Here is a 27,501-nt window from a genome sequence, read left to right on the forward strand (position 1 = left end):
TACATTCATCTAGGTTCAAGTCAAACATCACACCAAACCTTAACTTTTCATGGTTTTGGTGCGATGTCTAAATTGACAGATGATAATTTATTAACAGTCAGCAAACCAGAGTTAGAAACCATGGTTTGAAGTGGGTTTGGAAACCATGGTGTTCCCTAACTATAGTTTAGCACAGTCTAAATTCACAAAACCATAGCTATCACCATTTTTTTGGTCACTACACCATGGAAGTGGAGGAAGACATATGAAGCTGAGGGGACAAAAGCAAATAAGCAACTTTAAACTATGGCTTGCCTTTGGGGATTTAGAAGATCAAACCATGGCAGGCCTAGTTCTCAATGAAGTGGTCAACTTGTGTGTTGAGTGTACGACTTCAGACTTCGATGATGGAATACTCTTTAATATAGAATAATCCCGGAATTTATGAAACTAGCGTGTAAAGGAGAAGGCAAGATGGAACTCTGTTCTGGTTTTCTATATGGAAATAAATTTTTGTATGGAGAATAAGCAGTCACATGAACCCTTGCTTGCATTCTGAAGTAGTAGAGACACAGATTTACCACCTTAATGAGAGGGGTAGACAGTCTATCACAGCAAAAACAACAAGTCCTGTGGCACCAAGAACTAGGTCATGGTTTGTGTCTAAACTACGGTTTAGCTATATTTGACATGAATTGAATCTTAGTGTCTCATTGTTCCATGTGGTTATAGTCAGGGCTTTTTTTTTTAGCCAGAACTTGGCAGAACTCAGTTCCAGCACCTCTCTTATAGCCATTATAAGAGAACAAAGGAGGCGTTCACGGTTCCAACACTTCTTTTTCTAGAAAAATAGCACAGGTTATACTATTCAGAAAGTCTCTCACTGTTCTTTTCATCTTTGATTGGAAAAGAGCCTCTAAACACAGTCACCAGAGACTTGTCAACTGATCTTCAGTTCCTCAGTTCCAAGTTGTCCATAAGGCCGTTGAGGGTATTATTATTTTTAAGAAGTACCAAATTTCCGCAACACAGTATCTTCTCTGTATTCTCTTCCTTCTTGATGGAAGGATGGAATCTTCTTCCACCTTGACCACTTGGGTGGACGTAACGGAGGAAGAAGGGGCATTGCACATGGAAGGAATGGGGTAAGTGGCTGCTGCGCACATTGCTGACACCACTGAATCCGCATGAGCCCTCAGTGTCTGTCTCCATCATTTTGCACCAACAGTCCCACATGCTCTTCAGCATCTTTCTTTTTTTTACCAGATGTGGCACTTCACAGCTGGATTCACTGGTGATTTACTTGGGCAGTGGAAGTGCCTGGAGAAATCCTCGCTGTTGCTTAGGGACCCAAGGACACGGAGTGGCGGGGGGCTGTGTGGATCTCTGTGCAAGAAGCTTTGCAGTCCTTCGGGGCTCTGGTGCCCACACATTGCCTGCAGAGAAGACAGGGGTGTGAATAATTGACCTGTGGTTAACAAGTGAGTCATTTCTCCTCCTCCATGTTCCTCTAGGTCACGTTTCCGCTCAGCTTTCGTTGTGGGATAGAAAGTTTGGGGGCAGCGGAACCACATATATTCTAGAGCAAATTGGCTTGTGGAATTTCCATGTAACGTAAAGTAGGACCTTTACGTCCTGATAGCTGCATGAATGAAGGTCTTCTTTTACATTACATCAAGGAAAGTCTAGCCTTGAGAGAAGCACCCAAATAATTGTCAACTCTTTGGGGTGATATTATACAGGGGCAATTGTCCATGTTCGTTTTAGTTATCTGCTCCACCATGGTCTCTTGTCAAAGAAACAAGTTTTTGTCAGGCTTCAAACATTACTCTGTTCTGCCAAGCCTTTGGTCGGGGTTCAGTCTGACTCCCTCTCCCCTTTCATAAGAACTTGCATGAAACTGGCCTCCCAATTTTTCTCACAGGCCCATACAAGTTCAGCACAAACAGTTGGGCCTGGTGAGCATTTAAGGTCCCCAACCCTAATCTGCGGGTTGCCATCCGACTAGATTTTATTCTGATCCTGATCTGATTTGAGGATATATTTTAATTGATTGTCTGATTTTATGTTAATGTATTATACATTTGATGTTAGCCGCTCTGAGCCCGGCTTTGGCTGGGGAGGGCGGGATATAAATAAAATTTATTATTATTATTATTATTATTACTCAAAAAGATGTTAAGTCAGCTCTGAGCAGCAAAACCTACACTGGTGGGAAACACCCATGTATAAATGTTGTTAGGTCCAGTGGATTGTATGGGTCCAAAGTAGACAAACTTTTTTCTGTCGAGGACCACATTTTTTTCAAGGGTAATCTGTGGGGAGCTTCATGCAAGTGGTGGGAAGGGCGAGAGTTGACAATGGGCAGACAAAATGTTTTCTGCATTACATTAACTAATCTGGAATAAAGATTACCCTGCTTCAGTTTTCACAATAACTATCTCAGATTAGAATTCCCAATCCCATGCAGATCTACTCAGAAGTAAGCCCCACTACATTTGATGCAGTGACTCTCAAATAAGTAAAGAGATGGAAAGCAAGTGAAATTAATTCCTTTCTGACTTTAGTGTGCTGTACTAATTTTTAAAAATTATTTTTATCATAAAAAAATACTGCCTCTTCTAATTGTTCTCAAACTACATTGAAAGCAAAATCAGCTTTAAAAGCCCAGAGCGACTGCTGTTGCCCTACAAAAAGTTTTGCACTCACTTCCAAAAAGAATGGAGGCAGTGTGTAAGGATGTGAGAGCTGAGATGGGACTGATGTAGCTAAAAAGCCAGCCAGAGCAAAACAGAGGAAAGAAGAAAAGGTAGCAAAGGGTCCATTACATGGGCAAAGCTGATGAAGAAGAGCTGGTGGTGTGAGACCTCAGGCCAAGGTAACTTCTTCACTTCTCTGTGTTTTTCCAACCAGTTCTTATATGCCTGTGGGCAAAAGGGGAGAAAAGAAATCTCGATTACAAATCTCAAAATACATTTCTCTATTTCAAGCATGACTTTCCAACAGCATCCTCTGAATGAGAAACCTCCTTTGCACTGGGACACCCAGAGAACTTCAGTGGTTACTGAGAAATGCACTAAGAAACTCTGCAGGGTTTTGCTCCTCCTTCTTCTTTCCTCGATCCTTCTGGTTGTCTTCCTCCCCTACCTGTTGCAGCAGGAGGGACTTTTGTGGAGGGAACACCTGCCATAAACAGAAAGGCACCGGATCTTCTGAGTTGCACTCTGCTCTTCCCTGTTCTGGCTGGAAGACGCCCAGTGGGAAATGAAAGATCTGAGGTCCCAGCATCATTGCAGAGCCCCTTGTTATGACCTCTCATTCCCCAAGGGAGAGACTGCTCATTGGCAGAGTGAGAAATAGCCCTCTGTTTGCTAAGTCTTACAGGTTTATTCTCCATTTCTCCTCTGCTCCATCCCTTTTGCACAGTTCTATTGATTACATCTGCATATAAGCTTGCCCAGTGTAATCAATCTTCGTTTTGTATCATCATCATCATTACTGTATGTACTGCATGTATGTACAGTGGTACCTCAGGTTACATACGCTTCAGGTTACATACACTTCAGGTTACAGACTCCACTGACCCAGAAATAGTGCTTCAGGTTAAGAACTTTGCTTCAGGATGAGAACAGAAATCATGCTCCGGCAGCGCAGGGGGCAGCTGGAGGCCCCATTAGCTAAAGTGGTGCTTCAGGTTAAGAACAGTTTCAGGTTAAGAACAGACCTCCGGAACGAATTAAGTACTTAATCTGTGGTACCACTGTACAGTGGAACCTCTGGTTGCGAACAGGATCCGTTCCAGAGGCCCGTTCGCAACATGAAAAGCCCGCAACCTGAAGCGCCGTTTCTGCGCAGGTGCAGGTGCGATTTGGTGCTTGTGCGCATGCGCAAAGCACGATTTAGCACTTCTACACATGCGCGAGCGGCGAAACCCAGAAGTAACGCTTTCCAGTACTTCCGGGTAACCGTGGGACGCAACCTGAAAAAACGTAACATGAGGTATGACTGTATAGGCAGCAGTTTGACTTCATCCCTGGAGGCATACTCCATTGTCTCTCAAGACAGGCGGATGCCAGCAACAGCAATGTACTGCCTTAGACCACACAGTCTTAAGGCAATTTACACCACAGAACAGAAAAAGATCTAGAAACAAGACTAAAAATGACCATGCATAAATTCAAAATTACAAAGAAGTTGGTATTTTACATGGAGTTTTCACTCCAGGAGAGCATTGTACCCAAACCACTGAACACGTGTACTTGGGTGAAATTGTGTCTCCGCATGAAAATCTCCCCCACCCAGTTTTTCTTAAGCTGAAGGTGAAACATCTAGCAGAAATGCTAATTGACAACATCATTGAGAGCAGGCACTAACACTCTTTAAGATGATAAATTATGATCCATGAAAGCGTGGAAACACAAATACCTACTCACTGTGGGGTAAACAATTAAGAAAGGTAAGTTCAAATGGATTTAGCAAGAAGATATAAAAGAAGAAACGAGGTGGACCACAGTGGGGTGATGTGAAGAAGACCACCTAAGAGACAGTGGTAACAAGGATACGTGGAGAGGGAAAACAGCATGGTGGCTGCAAGTGAGGACTGAGGAGTACCTGCAAGCTCCTCAGATTTTGGTACCTGGTAAGCCATGGCAAGTCCCCCAGTATCAGCTGCATTCTCCAGGAGGGTGAAAGAGCCATTGATGCTGTGGCCCTTCAAGGAGTAGCTCTCGTACTGTTTCACAAGACAGTCTATACGTTGTGCCAGTGTTTTCATATCACAGGCAAGACAGTTCTCGGGTAACACTGTGGACCGAAAGGAAACCCAGGGTGGTTAAGTCCCAAGTGGTGATCACCAGCAACGTGGTCCTTGGGAATCGTTCATTAGGCTAGAGTTCACATAATGAGTCCATGATTTCCATTAATTCCTATGGAGAAATTATTAATGCGTACCTGACCATGGAATTTTGCCCTCCAGAAGCCAAAATAAACCAGCAAAGCCCAGAAAAAAATGCTCTCTGATTTGTTTGATTGCTCCCCCTCCCTCCATTCCTCAGTCAACCAGCAAAAGGCAAACAAGGGAAAAATGCTCCCTGCTTGGTTATCTGAATGTGGAGTGTGTGTAGCAAACTTTGGGTACTAACTGCTCATGTTTGGATTAAATGATTTTTTTTCATTTAATTGAGGTGGTTGTGAGTACCAAAATAGGGCAGCTTTAAATGTGCCTTAGGATGGGTTAAGGATTGGGACATGAGCTGGATTGCTTCTACCTGGACACTGAGGTCCAGCGCCGACGGCCTTCTGGTGGTTCCCTCACTGCAAGAAGCCAAGTTACAGGGAACCAGGCAGAGGGCCTTCTTGGTAGTGGCGCCTGCCCTGTGGAATGCCCTCCTACCAGGTGTCAAAGAGAACAACAACTACCAAACTTTTAGAAGACATCTGAAGGCAGCACTATTTAGGGAAGCTTTTAATGTTTGATGCATTACTGTATTTTAATATTTTGTTGGAAGCCGCCCAGAGTGGCTGGGGAAGCCCAGCCAGATGGGTGGGGTATAAATAATACATCATCATCATTATTATTATTATTATTATTATTATTATTATTATTATTATTAGGTTTCAACTAAAAGGGAGGCAACGGAGTCAATAAAGAACTTGCTGGGATTTTCAGTAGATTTAAATTCTGTCTTAACTTCAGTTTGCATTTTACACTTTTGGTTAAGAATTGCTCACTGGCTAGCTACCCGATGTACTTAAGCCTCGGCTACTACTTCTCCTTTGCAAAGCAGCACTAGGAAGGGGCAACGTGCGATGGCCAGGAGAAAGCTGCTTTCTCCCTTTCCCTCTCCTGCTAGGGTCCTCCTTCCCCCACTGCTAGGGTTCCAGGTCCACACTGGTGAAGAAATAAACATGGCTGGAGTAGAGGAGGCTGTAGGTGGGTGGAAGGGGCAAACAAAACCTGAGGGTGCATTGCTGGTAGAAGGGTTAAGCACCTCCCTCCTACCTGTTACTTCTCCAATGAAAATTGCCTCCTTCCAAAGCCACTTTGCAGTTGAGAAATTGGTGCCTTGGGTTTCAGTACACAGAATAGCTGGGCAATAATGAGTTGTTCTGGCACTTAGGGAAGTAGTAAGTTCAAATAACGGAAGGTGCAGCAGATTATCTATAATGCCTCCCACTACATACCATAATCGTAGAAGGAGTGCAGCAGTTCGTGCGCCATGAAAAACCCCATGGCTCCAAAGTTCACAGCGCTGAAAAACACACAAGACAAGGGCTTAGCGAAACCTCCATGGCTTGAAATCTACAGGCTGTCTATGTGGGAAGCCTGCAAAACATCAGCAAAGGGATGTAGGCTTTGTTTCCCTCCCCGTGGACTCCATATTCTAAGTAAGGTTACAGGGTTTTTTCAGATTGTTGAAGATAAGCATGGGAGAGCCATCATTATTTGTGCCCACATTTCTGTCTCACTAGACTTTCTGATCAAACTGCTTTGGCAGGTTTTTGGGGGTTTTTTACTGCAATTTGCAGCATGGTGCAATGGAAGGGCAGCAGTTCTGCGAGCAATTCTGCGCCACTTAGTCCTTACCTGGGAAATTCGGTATGGAAGAAAGGGTTGCGGAACATTCCAGCAGGGAAAACGACAGCGTGTCGCCTCAGTGAATAGTATGAATGAACAGACCACGGGGGAACTTCCCAACTGGAATAGAACATTAAAAAAAAAAAAAGATGACGTTGAAGGAAGGAATGACTTGGGCCATGATTTTTATTCCATATCTTGTTCCTCCTGATCTACTCAACGGGCCTCACCTTTGTAGTAACACTGTAGTACAGCCATACCTCAGGTTCAATGTGCTTTGGGTTGAGCACATTCGAGTTGCACTCCGCGGCAACCCGGAATTAACGGAGCGCATTACTTCCGGGTTTCGCCGCTCGCGCATGCGCAGACGCTCAAAATGATGTCACGCGCATGTGCGGAAGCGTCAAAATGCGACCCACGCACGCACAGATGCGCCGTCGCGTCTTACGTTGCGTTCAGGATGCAAACGGGCTTCCAGAACAGATCCTGTTCGCATGCGGAGGTACCACTATACTGGTTCAAAAAGAGATGCACTCATTACATTATAGCCAAAACACCAAGGGATGAGTTGCAATTGTGAATGAGCTATCATGGGAGCTTTCATATCACTGGAAATTATCTCACATGCAACAATTTTTCACTGAAGTCCTCTCTCCTATTCCCCTTCCTGCCAACAAATGTAAAGTCATTAAGTAATCTGATTCAGGGATGTTTCTAAAACGAGCCCTATCTGAACGACTTTGCTGCTTTTGGAAGTTCCAAACTATTTGATCTTGCACTACTGAGTTAGCAATCTGCTGGACTTTCTTCAGACCACAGAGCATGAACTAAGATTTTGCCGGCTACCGCACATGTACATTGGTTCGATTACAGTGTAAAAAAGATCTCGATGCTACCACATATATGTGCTAGTGGATTAGTGCAAAGATGCATAATTAATGCTGTAGCAAATTGTGATGTGCCAGTCCTGCATTTAATTTTTGAAACTCCCCATATTAAAACAAGACACGTAGAATGGGAGTGAATACACAAAACAGTGAAGGGACTGAATGGAGCAAAGTCACTTCTCCTTGTTATGAACCACTGTCTGCCTTGCATCCACATAATCTCTCCTTCATCGTACAAGAAGAACATACTTATCCTGTAGATGGGGATTGATGAGTCTCAGGGAGAATCTCTTCCTCAGAGACTTCAGGCAGGCAACTACATTATGGAAGAAGTGATCTTCATAAATCTCCAGCTGAAGGAAAAATCATGCAATAAGATTAGAAGGGGAGACGGAACAAAATTTATTGGCACTCTTAATATACAGACAAAATGTAAAAGTCAGGTGCATTAAAAACACACTAAAAGTTTATTGAATATATTGCAGACAAGTCATTTTAAAATATGGCAAAATATAAAACTATGGAACGCAATAATAAAATATAATAGTGACTGAAAGACAGGCAGAAGAAGGACAAAACAACCTGATGTGGATTAATAGCACCCCAAGGGCACAATCCCAAACCCTGGTGGGCAGCTTGCATAGTGGATGAAAACTTTGGTTTGCAGCTCTTGCTGCAGGTTGGTGCAATGAAGAGGCTTGGACTGGACCCATTTCCACAACTTGCAGGCAGCTGGGCTGACTTTGGATTCAACAGATCCTTGACTAGCCCACCCCCACCCACCCCTCAACACTCCATTTTCAGAGTATATGCTAGTGGGAATATCACCTGCAGTAGCTTCAATCAAATACAGTGGTACCTCGGGTTACATATGCTTCAGGTTACATACGCTTAAGGTTACAGACTCTGCTAACCCAGAAATAGTGCTTTAGGTTAAGAACCTTGCTTCAGGATAAGAACAGAAATCGTGCTCCGGTGGCGCGGCGGCAGCAGGAGGCCTCATTAGCTAAAGTGGTGCTTCAGGTTAAGAACAGTTTCAGGTTAAGAACAGACCTCCGGAACGAATTAAGTACTTAACCCGAGGTACCACTGTAGTTTAGATGGGCACAGTCAGGTGTTCCATGGTAGTAGACACACCCACACACACCACTGCCTTGTCCAACTCCCACCCTGCACAGCAAACTGCAGGTTTGGATTGCTTTGTAAACTGACAAACATGTTTCATTCATAAGGCCAATATTAATAAGCAGATTAGCTGCTCCAGTGTGAAACCTGAGTACGCAGGCTAGTCTGAATATGGTTTCATGTACATCCGATTTAAGCAAATACTGTGAGAAAATCCTCCAATCACCAGACTGTTAGGATCTAAGCAAAAAACATGCTGTAGTTGAAGTTTCCAAAAATCCACTGTAAATTCCTGGAGTATCCAGCCACACATGAACAAAATATGCCTACTTCCTGTTTTTCTTGCGCTGGATGATTTGAAACTTTAACTAGAGGATCTCTCGCCATTAGCGGTGGCAGCAGCATGGCTTCTTTCGTTCCTCCTAATTGTGTTGGCAGTCTGGCCACCATTTTGCATCCCCCCCCCCAGTGCCCCAGAGCTAGCATCCTACTGTGTATATGTGGGTGGGAAGGTACGGCAGACGCCGTAAAAAATGGTTGAGGAGTATTTGAGGGAAATGTCAAACTCATCTCTCTTGGGGAGGAGCCAATGAGATAGTAGCCACAGGCTGGATTCAAATGTAACTGGAGAAGCATGAAACAGAGTTCCAGGGCAGTGAAACTGAAACCTTCCTGTACCATGGGAACCATCTTTCAGGAGGCAATACCATGGAACTGCAAGCAATGTTGATCCACCCACCTCTTGGTACTCATTGTTATCTTCATCTGTTTGGAGGATGCTCTCTGGGTAGCCAATCTCCACCTGGAGGCTATAAATCTAAAAATACAAGAAAATTATCAAGAGGACGGATGTTGTTTTGCTTTCATCATCCAGGGGCACCTTTTAAATTATATACATTAATGTCAGGCTTGGGGAATTCTCTCCCTCCCCCAGTGGAAGCAAGAAGCAGGGAGGAAACAAAGATAGTCCTTCCTAATAGTTATGTACTGAAGTTCTCACCCTGGGCCAGCAGGGGGATACTGTAGATAGTTTTCACTCAGGTCCACATATGCAAATAAGGGATTGAAAGTGACGTTCAGTGATTGGATAGTTATAGAAAATGGTTACTGTTGCATTCTAGTGGAGCTCTATATAAGCAGGCTGGCTGAACCCTTAGGTTCAGTTCTGTTCTGGCCTGTGAATAAACAAGAGCTGTTTGAAGAATCGCTGTGTCGTCTGATACGTTCACCCACAACTTAACACTAATGAGTTTATTCAGTCATCACAGTGAGAGACAAAGAAATCCAGTCATGCTGGATGCTGCGTTCTGGGAGAAGGGGGCGTCAGTCAGCTGGCTGCTCTGCCTTCCCCTTCGCCTAACACCTCACAACTCTGCTGTTCGCTTGTGTCCGAGCTGTGATCTTCCTCAGAGCCCTACTGTAATTTGATACTGCTTTCCCCTTCTCTGGAAGCTACAAGAGAAGGGGAGGGCGATCTCCACCATTCCTCCTCCTCTTCAGTCCAGTCCCTGACAATGAATGTGGAATGTAAACTGATTCTTCCTCCTGAGATTTATATATGTGACTATTACTCAAGACCTGCTCCAGAATACAACTTCCATATCCCTCCCCTAAGGTGGATAATGCAAGCTCAGAGGTACGCAGACCTCTGTCAAGGACTGTGAGGCTTGAAGCAAAGACCTTAAGAGTTTGTTGCTGGGACTGGTGAGCAATCTAGGGCTATGTAGCTTCAAGCTCAGATACTGAAGAAAAGGAAATATGTAATATCAGTCCCTGTGACTAGCAGACATCTAGTGAGGACTAGTATAAATACTAGGAGCCTGATCAGCTCTTGACTTGTCAGTAAAGTAACCCTTCTGCCTGCTACATTCATGGATCCATCTGTGGCCCGACCACTGATCTCAAGGACTTTGAGTTGGAGAACACAGTTGTTCTCCAAGTTTGGATTCTCTTGAAGCCACATACCCACACCTTAGTCCTGATAGTCATCCAGGCACACATACATACTTTCTCCTTGGCCTCTTGGCGGGCCTGACTTCCCATCCACTCCACTTGATCCAGATGGCTGTGGATGGCATCTCGGATCTCAGAGAACATCTGCTCAGCCTGGCCAGAGAAAGTACGGAAATCGCACGATTAAGGAAACACATCAGTTGCATTTAGACATAATGCTACACCATAGTTTAGTGTTACATGAACAAACATCAGGTTCACGAGCCGCCCATGCAGCTGCGAGGAAAGGACTGGAAGATTTTGCTTCAGTTTTCATGTAACTGCTGTTTGTTTTATATATTCCGTAAGCTGCCCAGAGTGGCTGGGGAAACCCAGCCAAATGGGTGGGGTATAAATAATAAAAACATTATAATTATAACTATAATTATTTACAGACCTGGACAAATTGTGGTTAATCTTTGGGGGGGGGGGAAGCTAACTTTAAATCATAGTCAATTAACTTTTATTCAGAGCAGACCCAGGGAAATAAATGAACATAACTAACTTAGGGCTTTTAATTCCAATAGGTCTACTTTAAGTAAGACTAAGTTGACTAGCGCCAAACATTTCTGATGCTGTCTTGTTTCCCTAAGCCATAGTTAACATTAACATCAGTTCAGGGTTCATACATAACAAAAAATGGTGGTTAGTCAAAATGGAAGCAAAAGCTTGATGTTGGACAGGAAGAGGAAATGGGGAGCCATAATTCTGAGGCTCCCCATTGCACATAACCCTAAACTATGGTTCAGCCAAAGGCATTGCTATAGAAATGATGTGTCACTGACATTATTATTATTAATTTAATTTCTATACTGCTTTATATATTTTTTTTGGGGGGGGGGGCAATCTCAAAGCAGTCTACAACCTAAATTAAAATATCAAAACAATCCAGAACAAAGCATTGCTGAAGAAAGTCAGATATAAAGTATACATTTAAAGACAATTAACATCCATTCAAACATAATTAACAGGAAACTAAAATATCCTAAACATTTGTTAAAAACCACGACAGAGGAGGTCAGTTGTAGAATGCACATTTAGCAAAGTCAACAAAAAAATTATCTTAAACCTTTCAAAAGAAAGCATTACTGAGTGAAGTCAAATATAAAAGGAACATTTGAAACAGCATAACTAGCAAAAGAATAAAATGTTCTCATAAGCATAGAACCTATCTACTGCTGTAGGGGGATGAACCCTGTTTTACTGAGCTCGTTAACCTGCCTCATCAATTCAATATCATTCAACATCATACTGTACTATATCAGCCCACATGGCCTGGCCTACCATACAATGTTAAAACCTTCCAGAGCCACCAACAATGGCAGAACCCACTGTGCACTTCCCTTTGTCCTCATAAAGGTAGCACAGCTGGCTCACATCAGGATAACGTTGCTGTGGACAGATATTTTATCTAGATATTTTATCTAGACATAGATTTCCTGCATCAGTTATACAGGAAACACCAGAACAAGCAATAAGAGATGCACGGAGGGTTTTGCGAGTGGGCAGAGATAACCAGGCAGGTTTTCAAAGCCCACGTGAAACAGCCAGGAGATGGAGAGATTGTAGAAGCTCAGCTAGAAATAAAGAATAGATATGAAGCAGAGGGGAAAGGAGAAGGAAATGCTGTAAAAACAAGACTGGGAGATGTAGATGCTTGGGAGCAGAGTAATCAAAGTGACCCTAAGCCATGGTTGGCATAGAGTTATTGTTGTTGTTTAGTTGTGTCCGCCTCTTCGTGACCACATGGACCAGAGCACGCCAGGCACTCCTGTCTTCCACTGCCTCCCGCAGTTTGGTCAAGCTCATGCTGGTAGCTTCGAGAATACTGTCCAACCATCTCATCGTCTGTCGTCCCCTTCTCCTTCTGCCCTCCATCTTTCCCAACATCAGGGTCTTTTCCAGGGAGTCTTCTCTTTTCATGAGGTGGCCAAAGTATTGGAGCCTCAGCTTCACGATCTGTCCTTCCAGTGAGCACTCAGGGCTGATTTCCTTAAGAATGGAGAGGTTGGATCTTCTTGCAGTCCATGGGACTCTCAAGAGTCTCCTCCAGCACCATAATTCAAAAGCATCAATTCTTCAGCGATAAGCCCTCTTTATGGTCCAGCTCTCACTTCCAGCCATCACTACTGGGTAGTGGATGTGAATTCCTTACTCTCCAGCGGTATTCCCCCTGCCAGAATGTGTCCCCCTGCCCCCAGATCAGTCAAGAGTCAAGAGCAGCCATTGCACTTAGGTAGGATATTAGGCGAGAAGGGCAGCAGGATAAAGGAAAGCAAATCTATGTCTGGCATTGTTGAATACCTACGAGATCCTTGGCCTTCTGGGGGAAAATCTCCTGCACAACCATCTTCCCAAGTATAGGGCCAAAGAACATGCTGGTCTCATGTAGGCATTTTCTCCAACGCTCAGCTCTTACCTAAAATGGAAAGATGGAAGGAAGGAAGGAAGGAAGGAAGGAAGGAAGGAAGGAAGGAAGGAAGGAAAGAAAGAAAGAAAGAAAGAAAGAAAGAAAGAAAGAAAGAAAGAAAGAAAGAAAGAAAGAAAGAAAGAAAGATGACACATGGCACAATTCACTGGGAAGCTCTCTTGAATAAGTCCAAAGATGAATAAGAGCTAACCAAGAGTCTGCTGCAGCTGTCCATGCCCCTACAACGCTGACATTAAAATATCTAGCTTGGGAAAACGAGAGCAAATGCTGAATCAAAAATGCCCCCTCCCCCCCTTGTATGTATGCACACACACACACACACACACACTTCTGTGGCCCCATTCAACCCATGATCCTCGGTTCCTTGAAAAGTTCTGCATTTGGGGCTTCTCCACACATCCGCTTTTGTCGTCCCTAGAAAGCATGGGTCCAGGTGGTTTTCTGCTTGACGCACACTTTTAAGACATGGGTCCAAGCAGTTTTCCCCTTGCCCTGCCCCTTTCTGAGCAAAAACCTGCTCCTTAGTGCTAACTGGAGCAAACATCTATCTGGGAAAACCGAAATTGCTGTTTGCTCCAACTGAGCACTAAAGAGCAGTTTTCCCTGGGGGAAAGCAGTGGGACAACAGGAAGTGTGGCTAAGCCTTTCGTCCCTTCCTTGAGCGCCAATGGCCCCTAATGCCCAAGTGGAAGTTTCTAAGTGGAACTTCCATCTCACTGTTAAAATGTGGGAGATAAGGGAACTAAGCTCACCATTTCTGAGTTTGTTGCCCTACTATTCAACTTGTCTGTCAGTTCCTGATGAGCTTCCTCGAATTGTCTGTCCAGAGCTGGGGACAGATTCCTAACCAGATAGAGTATCATGTAGATCTGTAGTACATCCCTGCAAAAAAATAAAAAATAAAATAGAACGTGTGCGGTTCACTTCATCACAGGTGCATTTCAAATGTGCAAGAATAAGAAGGCACAGGTATGAGCAGAGCTTTTTTCAGCCAGAGCTCAGCTCCAGCACCTCCAGAATGCCATTGCCATTCTAAGAGAAGAAGGGAGAAGTTTGTGGTGAGCTCCAGCACCTCTTTTTCCAAAAAAATAGAACCCTAAGAAAATGGGTTTTAAGTACTTCTGGCCCTAACTATTCCCTTACCAAAAAAAAAATCACTGCACACCACTGTGTAGTACCACACACCAGCTCCTCACCTTTTGTGCCGCCATTCTCCAATTAGTTGCGACATCCCTTTCAAATATTCCATGTCATGCACAGCAACTGGTTGAGACATGTTCAGCTGCACCGGGTAGAAAGCAGCCTGGAGGCACAATAGCCAATCAATGGAAGGAGCCTTTTCCTTAAAAGAGTTTCAAACAGAATTAAATGATTTTCCGGGGGGGGGGGGGGAGAATTACAAAATGCCCAGTAAGCATTGCTTAGTAATGGTTTTTGAAGTGAAAGGCTCACACTGTGGATGGATGGATGAATGAATGAAGAACATGCCATGCACTGGAATGGGCAATCAGATCCTATGCCCATGTTCATGTGAAAGTTCAATAGTGCATACTTCCTTGTAGGGGCAAATGGGAGAGGTAAACGGAAATCTACTCAGAGGAGACCCATGAAGTGCATGGACATGACAAACTCAGGCCTATTAATGGGTCTACTCTACTGTAAGTAGAATTTAGTTGGATGAAACCCATAAAATAGAAAGCACCCACCCAACCCTTGCAACCAGAACATGAAAATCTTATTGGGAAGTGTCTCAGTAAGATGCTGTAGGTCTATAACTTATGCGAGGGTTAGCCTCCAAGGATTGTGCCTAAAGCCAAAATCACATATAGTCAAAACCCACTGGGTTCAATGGCAGGCAGGATTGCCAAAGTCTTTTTTTTTTTTCCAGAACCCTGCCCACTTCCCTCCCACCCCCATTTATATATTTATATTTATATTGTGCTGTATGCATAAAGCTGAATGCACACAAGTTAAATGCACGTAACTCGCAGGCTTACTGTATAATGAGTGCAAAACCAAAAGAAACTTGCTGAAGCAGACCAAAGATCCTTCTACAGTGGTACCTCTGGTTACGTACTTAATTCGTTCTGGAGGTCTGTTCTTAACCTGAAACTGTTCTTAACCTGAAGCACCACTTTAGCTAATGGGGCCTCCTGCTGCTGCCGCATCGCCGCCGCACGATTTCTGTTCTCATCCTGAAGCAAAGTTCTTAACCTGAGGTACTATTTCTGGGTTAGCAGAGCCTGTAACCTGAAGCGTCTGTAACCTGAGGTACTACTGTAATCTAGAAGTGGCCAGCTAGATGCTTCTGGGAAACCCACAAGAGAGGCATGAAGGCAGTAGTACTCCTCCACTGACTGTATGCCTCTTAACTCCAGTTTTTCTGACTCCTCCTTTTCCCAGACCCATGTTTCTTCTCTTTCTCCTTCCGTGGCAACCAGACACCCTTCTACTTAGCCTGCCTCTCTATGATATAAAGAAGACTCAACTGATCACTGTCAGGCATTTCAAAAACCTCCTAGTGCATTATAATATACCGTATTTTTCACTCTATAGGACGCACTTTTCCCCCTCCAAAAATTAAAGGGAAATGTGTGTGTGTTCTATGGAGTGAATGCAGGCTCCTTGGCTTCAGCAATAGCAACGCGAAGCCTCCGAAGTGCAGAGGGAGCGCTCCTTTCGCGTTGCTTTCGCTGAAGCCTGGAGAGCGAGAGGGGTCGGTGCACCCCAACCCCTCTCGCTCTCCAGGCTTCAGGGATAGCCGCCTGAAGCCTTCGGAGCGCAGCACGAGTTCCCGCTGTGCTCCGGAGGCTTCAGGTTCGTTTCACTGAAGCCAGGAGACCAAGAGTCTCCTGGCTTCAGCAGAGAGGGAGAGATGTGCAGCGCCCCTTCAGCCAAGCGGGAGGAGAAATGGAAGGGGCTCCGTTTCTCCTGCCGCTTCACTGAAGGGGCGCTGAGCAGAGAGGGGGAGATTTTTTTTTTCTTGTTCTCCCCCTCTAAAACAAGGTACGTCCTATGGAGCAAAAAATACGGTAGATTACTCATGAACCACAAAAGAATGAACCATTTCAGGGGGGGAAAGACCAGTATGTCCTATAAGGGCAGCCTTCATCAGATCTCCATGATGAACTGGATGGGAGGGATTCAACAACACACTGTGCTGAATGTGCCATTAGAAATTCAGCTTGCCATATTGAATGTTGCCCTCTCCCCCCACGTACTGTTCTGAAGTTCTCCAGACACACACACAGCAAGCCAGTTTGGGGGGCACTGGGATACATGAAGAGAAAGTCACATTGTGCAACCAGACATTCTTGTGCAGGGTACAGTATCTGTTGATGGGACTTGTTAGGTGAATACCACCTGACATATTTGTTATTCTCCACTAAAAGGTAAAAGGTAAAGGACGGTTAAGTCCAGTCAAAAGAGACTATGGGGTGCGGTGCTCATCTCGCTTTCAGGCCAAGGGAGCCAGCGTTTGTCCACAGACAGCTTTCTGGGCCATGTGGCTAGCATGACTAAACCACTTCTGGCACAATGGGACACTGTGGAGGAAGCCAGAGTGCACGGAAATGCTGTCTACCTTCCCGCTGCAGTGGTACCTATTTGTCTACTTGCACTGGCGTGCTTTCGAACTGCTAGGTTGGTAGGAGCTGGGACAGAGCTCACCCCGTCGCGGGGATTCAAACCGCCGACCTTCTGATCGGCAAGCCCAAGAGGCTCAGTGGTTTAGACCACAGCGCCATGTATGGCTGCAGGATGTATATATACCTGCAGCTCCTTGATGGTAGTGGAGTAAAATAGCATCCGTTTTTCCTTTCGCATCTTCAAGGGCGTAACTGCCTTCTGGAGGTTGGAGATAAAGGAGAATGCCAAGGCGATGTAAGTGGTGGTAATGTCTGTACGCCCTCCCATCAGGTGTCCTAGCTTTGTGAGGTACTGGAAGTACAAACGCAGAACCTGTAAACGAAACCTTGCTGTCAAACAGAATCTCCATCTCTGAGGCATTTGATCCATTAGACCAAAGTATAAAGCTCTTCAGATACCTCCTACCCCTCCCTAGGCCCCTTTACTATCCAGCTTTACTATCCACTATCCTTGAACTCAAACCCATACTTAAGATTAAAGGTAAAGGGACCCCTGACCATTAGGTCCAGTCGTGACTGACTCTGGGGTTGAGGCGCTCATCTCGCTTTACTGGCCGAGGGAGCCGGCAAACAGCTTCCGGGTCATGTGGCCAGCATGACTAAGCCGCTTCTGGCGAACCAGAGCAGCGCACGGAAACACTGTTTACCTTCCCGCTGGAGTGGTACCTATTTATCTACTTGCACTTTGACGTGCTTTCGAAATGCTAGGTTGGCAGGAGCAGGGACCGAGCAACGGGAGCTCACTCTGTCGCGGGGATTCGAACCCCCGACCTTCTGATCGGCAAGTCCTAGGGTCTGTGGTTTAACCACAGCGCCACCCGTGTCCCTTATACTTAAAATTAAGCACTTTTAAATATAATGTAGGTTTCTCTGGCCAAAATTATTTGAATCAATGCAGACATTGGAAGGTGACACATGCCTTTTAGTTACACCTTGTTTGGATTACTGTAATGTGCTCTATGTGGGGCTGCCCTTGAAAAGTGCTCAGAAACTTCAACCAGTGCAAAGAGCTGCAGTCAGATTGTTGGACGGGGCTGGTTATAGGGAGCATCTGACTCCCTTGTGAGAACAGCTTCACTGGCTACCCGTCTGTTTCCAGGTGTAATTCAAAGGGAAGGCTGTGACCTATAAAGTCCTACACAGCTTAATTCCAAGCTACCTGAAAGACCATATTCCTGCATAAAAAGCTACCTAGCTTTTGAGATCTTCAGGGGAGGCCGCTCTCTTGGTCCCGCAACCCTCCCAGACATGCTTTGGTGGGGGGGGGGGTCACAAGAGAGGGAACATAGCTGCTCCCAGAATTTGGAACTCCCTCCCTAGAGAAGCTAGACAGGCGAAGAGACTTCCTTGTTCCACCAGACTTTTGAGAATTGGCTGCATTTAATTCCAGGGCGAGTGCTGTGCTGTTTTTAATTGTCACTGTTGCTATGTTTTAAACAGATTTTATAGATGTATATAGTTTAAATTCTGCCAGTGTTTAATTGCGTTTTAACGATGGATTTTTCTATCTTGTTTATATCTGTAGATTTCCTTGAGTCCCGTCAGGGTAAAAATAAATAGATACTAATATAGCATATGTCGCCTGGGGTCTGAAACCAAGTTCCTGGCAGTGGGACCCCAGCAGCTTATCTTCTGTGCCACAAGGTCAACCTGTTAAATGACGAGCAGCTAAGCACTGCCACAGCTGATGGCCAGAAGATGGCACTGAAGATACAAGATCCACCAGGATCAGGCCAATCCAGTTCTATTTGGCCCTGTAATGGCCAAACTGACTCTGGCCTGATTTCCCCATATGTGCTGCTTTTTGAATTTCTATTTATCTCCAGACTAGCAGCCCTGGCACACAGGCATGGGCATAGCCAAGGGGGGGAGGGGCAGCTGCCACCCTAAATCAATAATAATAATATTGGGTGGCTCCTAGCAAAATATTATAAACACGATAAAACATCAAACATTAAAAACTTCCCTAAACAGGGCTGCCTTCAGAAGTCTTCTAAAAGTTTTGTGTTCATTATTTCATTGACATCTGATGGGAGGGTGTTCCACAGGTAGGGTGCCACTACCAAGAAGGCACTCTGCCTGGTTCCCTGTAACTTCACTTCACGCAGTAAGAGAACCACCAGAAGGCCCTCAGAGCTGGACCTCGGTGTCTGGGCTGAACGATGGGGGTGGAGGCGCTCCTCCTGAGGTTCTGCCCCCCCCCCATAACAAAAGGCCGTTCCCCCCCCGAAAAAAATCCTTGCTACGTCCATGTCCAGAGGATATGTTTGCACATGCAAATACACTTCCTCGATTCTCAGCAGTTCTATAACTTTCCAAACAATGGTTTCTCAAAGAACACCAAGGCAGCCTGGCTGTGGAAATACTCCACCAGTGACCCAACTGTCATGTAGGACTTTTTACCTGGGAATAAGTCCCTTTTTTCTTGAACTGTGTTTCTGGAGGCAGCTCAAACTCTGGATGGTCAATCTGAGATAGGAAGACATGGACGGAATAAATATGAGTGTCATTATAGATGGGGTAACAAAAGAAACCAATAGCCAGAAGATTGTGGGGGTTTAATGATGCCAGAGTTGCAACTCATAAGGGGAGGGGAATACGGTGAATATTGAACTCTATGGAAATCCCTTGAATGGAAACAGCAGGGCCCGCAGCAAATGTCTACCATGTCAGCGCATGCTGTTTTTAATTGCATTTGCACAGGTGGCCATTTGATATGTATGCACATTGCACACACGTATACAGTGGGATCTGCCCCAGTGCTCCTTTATCAACTCAAGTCCAAATTGTACCACAACGTGTACTTTCCCAGTGCTCTGTATGCTTGGCTGTGTATTGGACAGCACCAAAAAGGAAGACAGCTCTGGACCTGCTCATTGGTTTCTGATTCGCAGTTGTTTAAAGGCTAAACAAGGCTGCTGAAATGAAGGCAGCTAACCAGGAGTAGAGTGTTGGGTGAAAGGCTTGTGGGCTCAGTTCAACTTGGGTACTAAAAACAAAGAGCTAGACTCTGAATATGACCAGTCAGTGGTGCCTTGTTCTTTCATTCTAGCTCTGTGTCTTTTGCACTTGGCTCAGTTTGGTAGATTTGTGGATTCTCTAAAACACAAAACAGATCCAGAATTTCTCATGATCCAGCTCTGGCAACTAACTTTTGCCTGCTGGTCTTCCCTACCTGGATAATATTGGTGCTTGGATCAGAGGCATTGGGTCCCACATAGGCTTTGAAGAAAGGGAACGTATTGTATTTTCCCATGAGTATCTGAAGAGTCTGGTTAAAATCTGTCTCCTTCCAGGTTCCTGTGATATTCCAGCCACCAATCTGTGCAAAGACAAAATGAGAGAGTTGGGTTTTGTTTTTCAAAATTTTGAATAAATTCCACCTGAGTTATATATGAGGAATCAATGTTTGACTGATGTGAACGTTATGATCACTTTATCAGTTACAGAAAAAGAGAGTAAGATTTGTGATTCCTACAGTATAGCACCATCAATGTGAATGGCACTTTGCAGGTTAGCAAAAACCCAAACTTGAGAAATCCTTTCCCAAAGGTCTTGCAATCTAAATTTCAGTAGTGGGAGGTACTGAAGGAGGGGAAGAGATAAAGGTAACAAGGACAAATGAGAGCAAAAGCCAAAAGGTGTATTAGCCTCAACTTGAGATATAACAGGAAATAAGGGTAGAAAGATAGGATAGGGCACATTGCGTGGGCAGGCGGAGTCCCCAGATCCTGCGCGGTCCCCCCATCATGTGGAATAACGACTCAAGACAACGTGCTATGGGATTAAATTGGCCACAAATTTATTAAATTTCAAATGTGGGTAGACCTTGGCTCAGGCATTGGGCGTTCTCCCTCCCCAGTCCCCAGCCGGGGACCTAGGGAGCTTCAGGGTTATCCAGTGTGTGGGGGGGGATGGGCTGGCTCTGGAGAACATATGTTCAAGCAGAGATAGCCGCCCCCGTAACACCGCCGCCGCAGGGGAGAGCAATGACGACCTTTCGGCGTACGGTCAAAGCCTCCCTTCAGAAAACCCCTTTAACGGGGAACCCTGGTATCGCCGCCGCAAAGCTCTGGAGCCAAGTGAGAATTCCCAGGTAAGATCCTCCCTCCTTTGTGTGGGCAGGTAATCCCTCCCCTACCTGGCCTGGTCTCCTTGGCAACTCTTCCCCCAGGTGGGATTGGACAACTGACTGAGGTAGGCGGAGACCTCCAGGTATCCCACCTGAGGGAAGGCAAAGCCAAGCCTATGCTGATGGAGCCGCTCCAGATCTAGGGGCTGCATGCGTCCACGCAAAGGGTGCCCCCCGTTTTAAGCGGGGAGCGGTCATTGTAAGGAATGCTGGTGTTTTATGGATACATGCCAAAAATGAATACAGTGGTACCTTGGGTCACAAACGCTTCGGGTTACAAACACTTCAGGTTACAAACTTTGCTAACCTGGAAGTAGTACCTCGGGTTGAGAACTTTGCCCCAGGATGAGAACAGAAATCATGCACAGGCAGCATAGCGGCAGCAGGAGGCCCCATTCGCAAAAGCATGCCTCGGGTTAAGAACAGTTTCAGGTTAAGAACGGACCTCCGTAATGAATTATGTTCGTAACCTGAGGTACTACTGTATTGATACAACCTACCAAACAATCACCAGCTCATTAGTGATGTGAGATGCAGGTTGTTTATGAGTTGAGCTTTTCCAACTTATTTGTTGTTTTATTCTACTGCTGGTAGGAAGAGAATGGGCCTGGATATGTTCAAGGACGTATCTGTGCAAGGGGGGGGGTATATGTACACATCTGTGTGCAGTCATCACCTTATCTATGAGCTCCTCCAAAGGCTGAGCACCTTGAGCTTCAATCTGTTCTGTATTCATGCAAGAGGTGTAAAACTGTACGGCTTTCTCCTTTGCTGAGCTGTTAAACCCCAGGTGTGGCACTTCTGAGGAAGAGAAGGCAGGTAACACACAAAAAACAGTTGGAAGTTAATAAACAGAGCAAATTAACCTGGAGATGGCAGAAGATAAAATGCACAGTGAAACAGCAATGCTGGCAGTCTGATCAAGAGGCAGAACCAATGCCGCTCTTAGTCGTCCTGCTTCTTGCCCAGTCTCTCTTTTGCCTCTGTCTATATAGTATACATAGGAGGGACCTGGGTGGCGCTGTGGATTAAACCACAGAGCCTAGGACTTGCCGATCAGAAGGTCGGCGGTTTGAATCCCCGTGACGGGGTGAGCTCCTGTTGCTTGGTCCCTGCTCCTGCCAATCTAGCAGTTCAAAAGCACGTTAAAGTGCAAGTAGATAAATAGGTACTGCTCCAGCGGGAAGGTAAACGGCATTTCTGTGCGCTGCTCTGGTTCGCCAGAAGTGGCTTAGTCATGCTGGCCACATGACCCGGAAGCTGTACGCCGGCTCCCTCAGCCAATAAAGCAAGATGAGCGCCGCAACTCCAGAGTCGGCTACGACTAGACCTAATGGTCAGGGGTCCCTTTACCTTTATATAGTATACATAGCCAAGATGGGCTGCGTACTACACTGGCAAGAAGGCAGTAGGAAGGTAAGGGGACATGTCATTGCTAGTTCTGAAGTCTAGACCCTGATGGGGAATTTTGCCAGTTGTGGCTTCTACTGTCCCTGTAGTTTTGTGACCTGACAGTGCTAAAAGGGCAACGAGGACCAGAACACAGTGGGTGGTAATGATGGGGCTGAATTTCAAATTTGGCATAGAACTAATTAGCTATTTCTTATTAACTATAAGAATTCTAGCTGTTTACTTAGAACAGTGCAATCAACGTGGCCAACACTTTGCACAGTTCCATGATTAAAAAAGGACAAGTCCCTAAACTGCAAAACATGCAATATAACTTTTGACAGTGAGGAAGACATCAGGGGGAGAGAAGGGGCCAAGAGGAATCAATATAAGCAGGAATTAAAAGGAATGGATATATGGGCATGTATAGTCACGTGTGCTTAGGCTCAGTATATATTAAAAACAACCCTCCTTCCCCTTAAAGTACATTTTGGCTTAGCACATGGAAACAGCAGGAAAATGTTACCTAGTGGTGGCATTACAACATCAAAAGTTAACATCTGAAATGGTTCTGCGCAACGTATGGTTCTTTTAATGATGGAGAGATGCACCAGTTGGATGAACCTTCTTAGGATGGCATAGGGTGAACATTATTAGTGCTAGTGGTGCATATGTGTTCTTGTGATGGATGATGTCTTGACACGTTCAATTACAGTCTTATTGGAATAGGTTCCTCACCCCCCACCACAATAGTAAAGGATTCTGAACACAGCAGCCATCATCTGTCTCTTCTCCTTACCTAAGAGCCGCCTCATGATCAGCTGGTTTTCTTCCAAGAGCACATCAAAGACATTCACCAACGGCATGTTTAGCCCCTGCGTATGGTTAGCTTCCCAGTTGCCACAAGTGTAGCTGTAGAAGTCGTCACAGGGATCAATGGTTGTGTTGTGGGATTTCAGCAACCTCAGCAGGAACGCAAGGCATGTTGTAGTGTTGCATGTTTCTGGAGAAATGTAGAGACAACATTTAGCAGAGAATAGGCGATGGCCGTCGGGAGCACAGGGGAGTGTGCAAAATCGATGTTTTGCTCAGGCTTGTGCTGACTTGTCAACACAGCACTAAATCAGGGTAGAGGAACTATGCAGTTACACTCCAATTTCCATCAGCCCCAGCCAGCAGGGCCAATGGTCAGGTGTGATGGGTACTGTAGTCCAACGACTTCTGGATGGCTTCAGCTTCCCCAACGCTGTGCTAAAACTATGGTTTAGCATTACATGTGGACACAGCCACTGGTCCCAGCCACTGGCTGCCTACATTTCAAAGGGAGCGAACAAGTGATAAGGGGAATCCCTCATATGGACAAGAAAAGGGTAAGTCAGAGGGAAGGAGTATTCTAGTACCTAGGTTACGTGTAACAGCAGTGAAGATAATGACTAGCAGGAGGCCAAGGAAAGCGATGAAGAGCAGAGCACAAAGGAACATGATTTTGGCTTTCTGATGTCTTTTCACAACCTCTCCTGAGTCCTCATAGGCCTGAAATTACAAGAAAAAAAGTATGTGAAAACAGAGCCATCACCTCTTCTCACTCACTTAGGGGATGTAGTTGTGCTCTTCTCTTCACATCACATAGAATGTATTCATGAAAATGCTTACATGAATGCTTACAGTGTTTGGAACATCACTTTTTAGAACAATATATTATCATTATCATCATCATCATCATCACCTCTGCTTCATTCAAACTTCTGCCGTTGTTTTAAACAATCACTTTCCCCCTCTCAAGGTCTTTTCTTCTCATTCCCATGCAATAGTTTGTTGTTGTGCAAACTGCATTGATTTTCCTCCCCACCCCTTCCTTGATTTCATGCAAATCCAGAATTGTGATAAGGCACTATGGGGGGGGGGGGGCAGATGCACAGTGACATTCTTACATTCTTATTATTTAAGGAAGAAAAGTCCAAATTCATGTAAAAATTATGTTTCCCGTATGTGACCCATTCTGTACCTTCACTTGTTTGGAGAAATAAATAGCTCCCGAATATCAGCAATGCCCAAGTGCACTGCAAACAGCCCCGACAGAGATCTGAATGATTTCAAGACTTCCAGAACTTACCTTGGGTTGCAACTTGCAGTTTTTTCATACTCGCCCTGCAACATTTCCAAAGAAGAAAATATGGATACCCTTATGAATCTCTAAAACCCCATTCTCATACCCAAGGGTCACTGCCTGAGCTCTCTCTCTCACACCCACAATTGCACATTTTGGAATTTCCATCCTGTATTCTGAAAGTTGCATTTTAAAATGCAAAGACATTTAATGCACTATTTAATATCCAATACAATCCACCGTGGATCATCTGGCAATACCATATAAAAAGCAACAATATTTACTGTCCAGACAAGGCCCTACTTCGTAGGGTGGGAGGCAGGAAACTGGAATTTTGTAACCATGTATGTGTGAGAACATGTACAGAGTCAAGATGCAGCTATCCCACCACTCAAATATCTAACATCAAGGAACCTGGGAAAGCAGGCTCAACCTGAAAAACTCAAGTGCATGTGTGTGCCTGCTAACAAAATTGTTAAAAGGTATTTCTGGCATCTTCCCAAACGGAAAAAGAGTTATAGCCTTCTACAAGAGACTGGTACCAGGAAACAAGATAAACAGGGACAGTTGGAGCGTATCTTTGACATAAATCAAATCTTTGGAAAACTAGGACATAAGGAAACTTAATAGACTACAGCGGTACCTCGGGTTAAGTACTTAATTCGTTCCGGAGGTCCGTTCTTAACCTGAAAATGTTCTTAACCTGAAGCACCACTTTAGCTAACAGGGCCTCCCACTGCCGCCGAGCCGCCAGAGCACGATTTCTGTTCTCATCCTGAAGCAAAGTTCTTAACCCGAGGTAATATTTCTGGGTTAGCGGAGTCTGTAACCTGAAGCGTCTGTAACCTGAAGCGTCTGTAACCTGAGGTATCACTATACTCTATAATGACTGCACAGGTGCATCAACAAAAAGTGGCATTTTTTAAAAAAAGTAAAGAAAACATTGCATTCATATATCTCTTGGAGCAAAACTATTCTAAGAATACCCATTGCTTAATTTCTAAAAAGAGAGGCCTCTGGCCTAGTATGGTTGTAGATGATCCAGGGGCATGGAACAGCATTCTGTACATGCTCAAATGCACTACCATCTTAATCATTAATTAATCTGTCCTAAAAAGTTGGGCCTGGCACACAAAACTCATTATTGACCTGTGGATTGGGATGCTGAAAACAAATACTGTTTTGAAATTTCAAATTCTGCATTCCAAAACTCGCAACGTAAAATCGTAATGTCAGAAGTCTAGGAAAGGCCATTTTAAGCCCTGACCCAAGTTATTTTGGAGCACGTAGACATGTACTAGCTGGGAATGATACACAAACAGAAGAGGAAATGCAATTGGGTAAAAACAATAAAAGCATAGAAAGAAAGAAAAGCTGGCTTGTGTACTACCTGCTGTGGAGTCCTCATGATTTCACTGTAGAGTCTTTAGCGAAATGTGTGCTCCTGAAGATTTCTTCCTTCCTTCCACCTTCCCCTCAAGGGCTTGCAAAGAATATCATTCCAGATCAGAGACAAAGCCTTCCTTTCCTTCCCTAGCTGGAGGCACAAAGGAGGAGGAGAGGCAGAGAGGGTTGGTCAAAATAACATCCTTCAAGGCAGCAGAACTTGGAAGCTTCTCTGCCAACCCTCCCCTTATAACACCCTTTCCTCCTGGAACATACAGCAGATCCTAGCCACTTTATTTTCCCTGCCCACCATTTCCTTCCTCTTCCTGCAGTATAACTCCATTGTGTGAGGATGGATTCAACACTGCATGCAGCCTTTGCCTGCCTCTCTCCTTCCCGTCCACAATTATCTTGTGGGTCACAAACATTCGACGTTCATACCTTGGCAGCCCGTGGCTCACACTATCCTGCTGCTGCCTCTTGAGTCCTTCCCATCTTGCAGCAGCTTCATGCGCCTGCTTTGGTCTGATATACGGGCTGCTGCACGCTGCTTGTTTCAACCTGCTACAATGGGGCCCTCAGGCCTCTTTTAATAATCAAAGTAGGAATAAATGGGAGGTGTGAATTCCATTGATCCTTCTTTTCTCCTCCACTCCCCCTAGAAGCAGGGGTAATTAGCTAAATGCAATCACCCAGACCTTCCAAGCGTCCCTATTTTCCAGGCACAGTTCTCGATTTACAGAAGCCGCCCTGGTTTCTGATTTGATCCCAGAATGTCCCACTTTTCCTTAGGATGTCCCTATTTTCATTGAAGAAATGTCGGAGGGTATGGAGTCATGGGCGTAGCCGAGGGGGCAGGGAGGGGCAGCTAAATCTATAAAAATCAATAAAGATACATAGCAAACTGAGGTTCTGCTCTCCTAACAAAAATCCTGGCTCATGTATGGAATTATGCAATCCCAGAGCCAAGGAGATAAGTAGCTATTTAACCTTTAGAAGACATCCGAAGGCAGACCTGTGTAGGGAGGTTTTTTAACATTTAACGTTTTATTATGTTTTTATATATGTTGGAAGATGCCCAGAGTGGCTGGGACAACCCAGTTAGATGGGCAGGGAATAAAGACAATGATGATGATTGAATTTGTTGTTGTTGTTGTTTAGTCATTTAGTCGTGTCCGACTCTTCGTGACCCCCATGGACCAGAGCATGCCAGGCACTCCTGTCTTCCACCGCCTCCCGCAGTTTGGTCAGACTCATGCTGGTAGCTTCGAGAACACTGCCCAACCATCTCGTCCTCTGTCGTCCCCTTCTCCTTGTGCCCTCCATCTTTCCCAACATCAGGGTCTTTTCCAGGGAGTCTTCTCTTCTCATGAGGTGGCCAAAGTATTGGAGCCTCAGCTTCACGATCTGTCCTTCCAGTGAGCACTCAGGGCTGATTTTCTTCAGAATGGATAGGTTTGATCTTCTTGCAGTCCATGGGACTCTCAAGAGTCTCCTCCAACACCATAGGATGAATAGGATATCCCTATTTCCACCGGAGAAATGTTCGAGGGTATGCATACTTTCCAAAAACAATATTAAATACAGCATTTGGGTAGCCTCTCTCTGTACAGTGGTACCTCGGGTTACAGACGCTTCAGGTTACAGACTCTGCTAATGCAGAAATAGTACCTCGGGTTAAGAACTTTGCTTCAGGATGAGAACAGAAATTGTGGCGGCGCGGCAGCAGCGGGAGGCCCCATTAGCTAAAGTGGTGCTTCAGGTTAAGAACCGTATCAGGTTTAGAACGGATTAAGTTCTTTACCCAAGGTACCACTGTACTTTTCCTTCTCTGAAGATCATTTTGAAA

At 45.0% G+C, this 27,501-nt stretch overlaps 1 protein-coding gene across 7 annotated transcripts; it reads right to left on the reverse strand.

The window, feature by feature from the left end:
• On the reverse strand, positions 1-26,251 carry KEL (Kell metallo-endopeptidase (Kell blood group)). 7 transcript variants are annotated; one of them, XM_083718875.1, is made up of 20 exons: positions 26,094-26,238; positions 25,657-25,803; positions 24,273-24,307; positions 23,560-23,692; positions 22,959-23,162; positions 21,447-21,571; positions 19,814-19,960; positions 19,042-19,107; positions 16,763-16,951; positions 14,188-14,333; positions 13,744-13,873; positions 12,869-12,979; positions 10,576-10,674; positions 9,308-9,385; positions 7,693-7,796; positions 6,566-6,676; positions 6,163-6,230; positions 4,616-4,782; positions 2,808-2,903; positions 1-1,415 (listed from the first exon to the last, which is right to left on the reverse strand). In XM_083718875.1, exons 4-20 carry the CDS (start codon positions 23,639-23,641, stop codon positions 1,239-1,241), a joined length of 2,100 nt encoding a protein of 699 aa, XP_083575001.1. In that variant the 5' UTR covers positions 23,642-23,692; positions 24,273-24,307; positions 25,657-25,803; positions 26,094-26,238; the 3' UTR covers positions 1-1,238. The 7 variants fall into 7 exon arrangements, with proteins under 7 accessions (XP_083575001.1, XP_083575002.1, XP_083574996.1 ...); XM_083718876.1 differs by having other exon boundaries at positions 25,963-26,096; XM_083718870.1 differs by lacking the exon at positions 24,273-24,307 and having other exon boundaries at positions 26,094-26,251.
• Between the last annotated feature and the right edge of the window lie 1,250 nt (positions 26,252-27,501).

This window comes from Podarcis gaigeae (assembly GCF_964106915.1).
Source record: "Podarcis gaigeae genome assembly, chromosome: 17".
NCBI classification, from domain to species: domain Eukaryota; kingdom Metazoa; phylum Chordata; class Lepidosauria; order Squamata; family Lacertidae; genus Podarcis; species Podarcis gaigeae.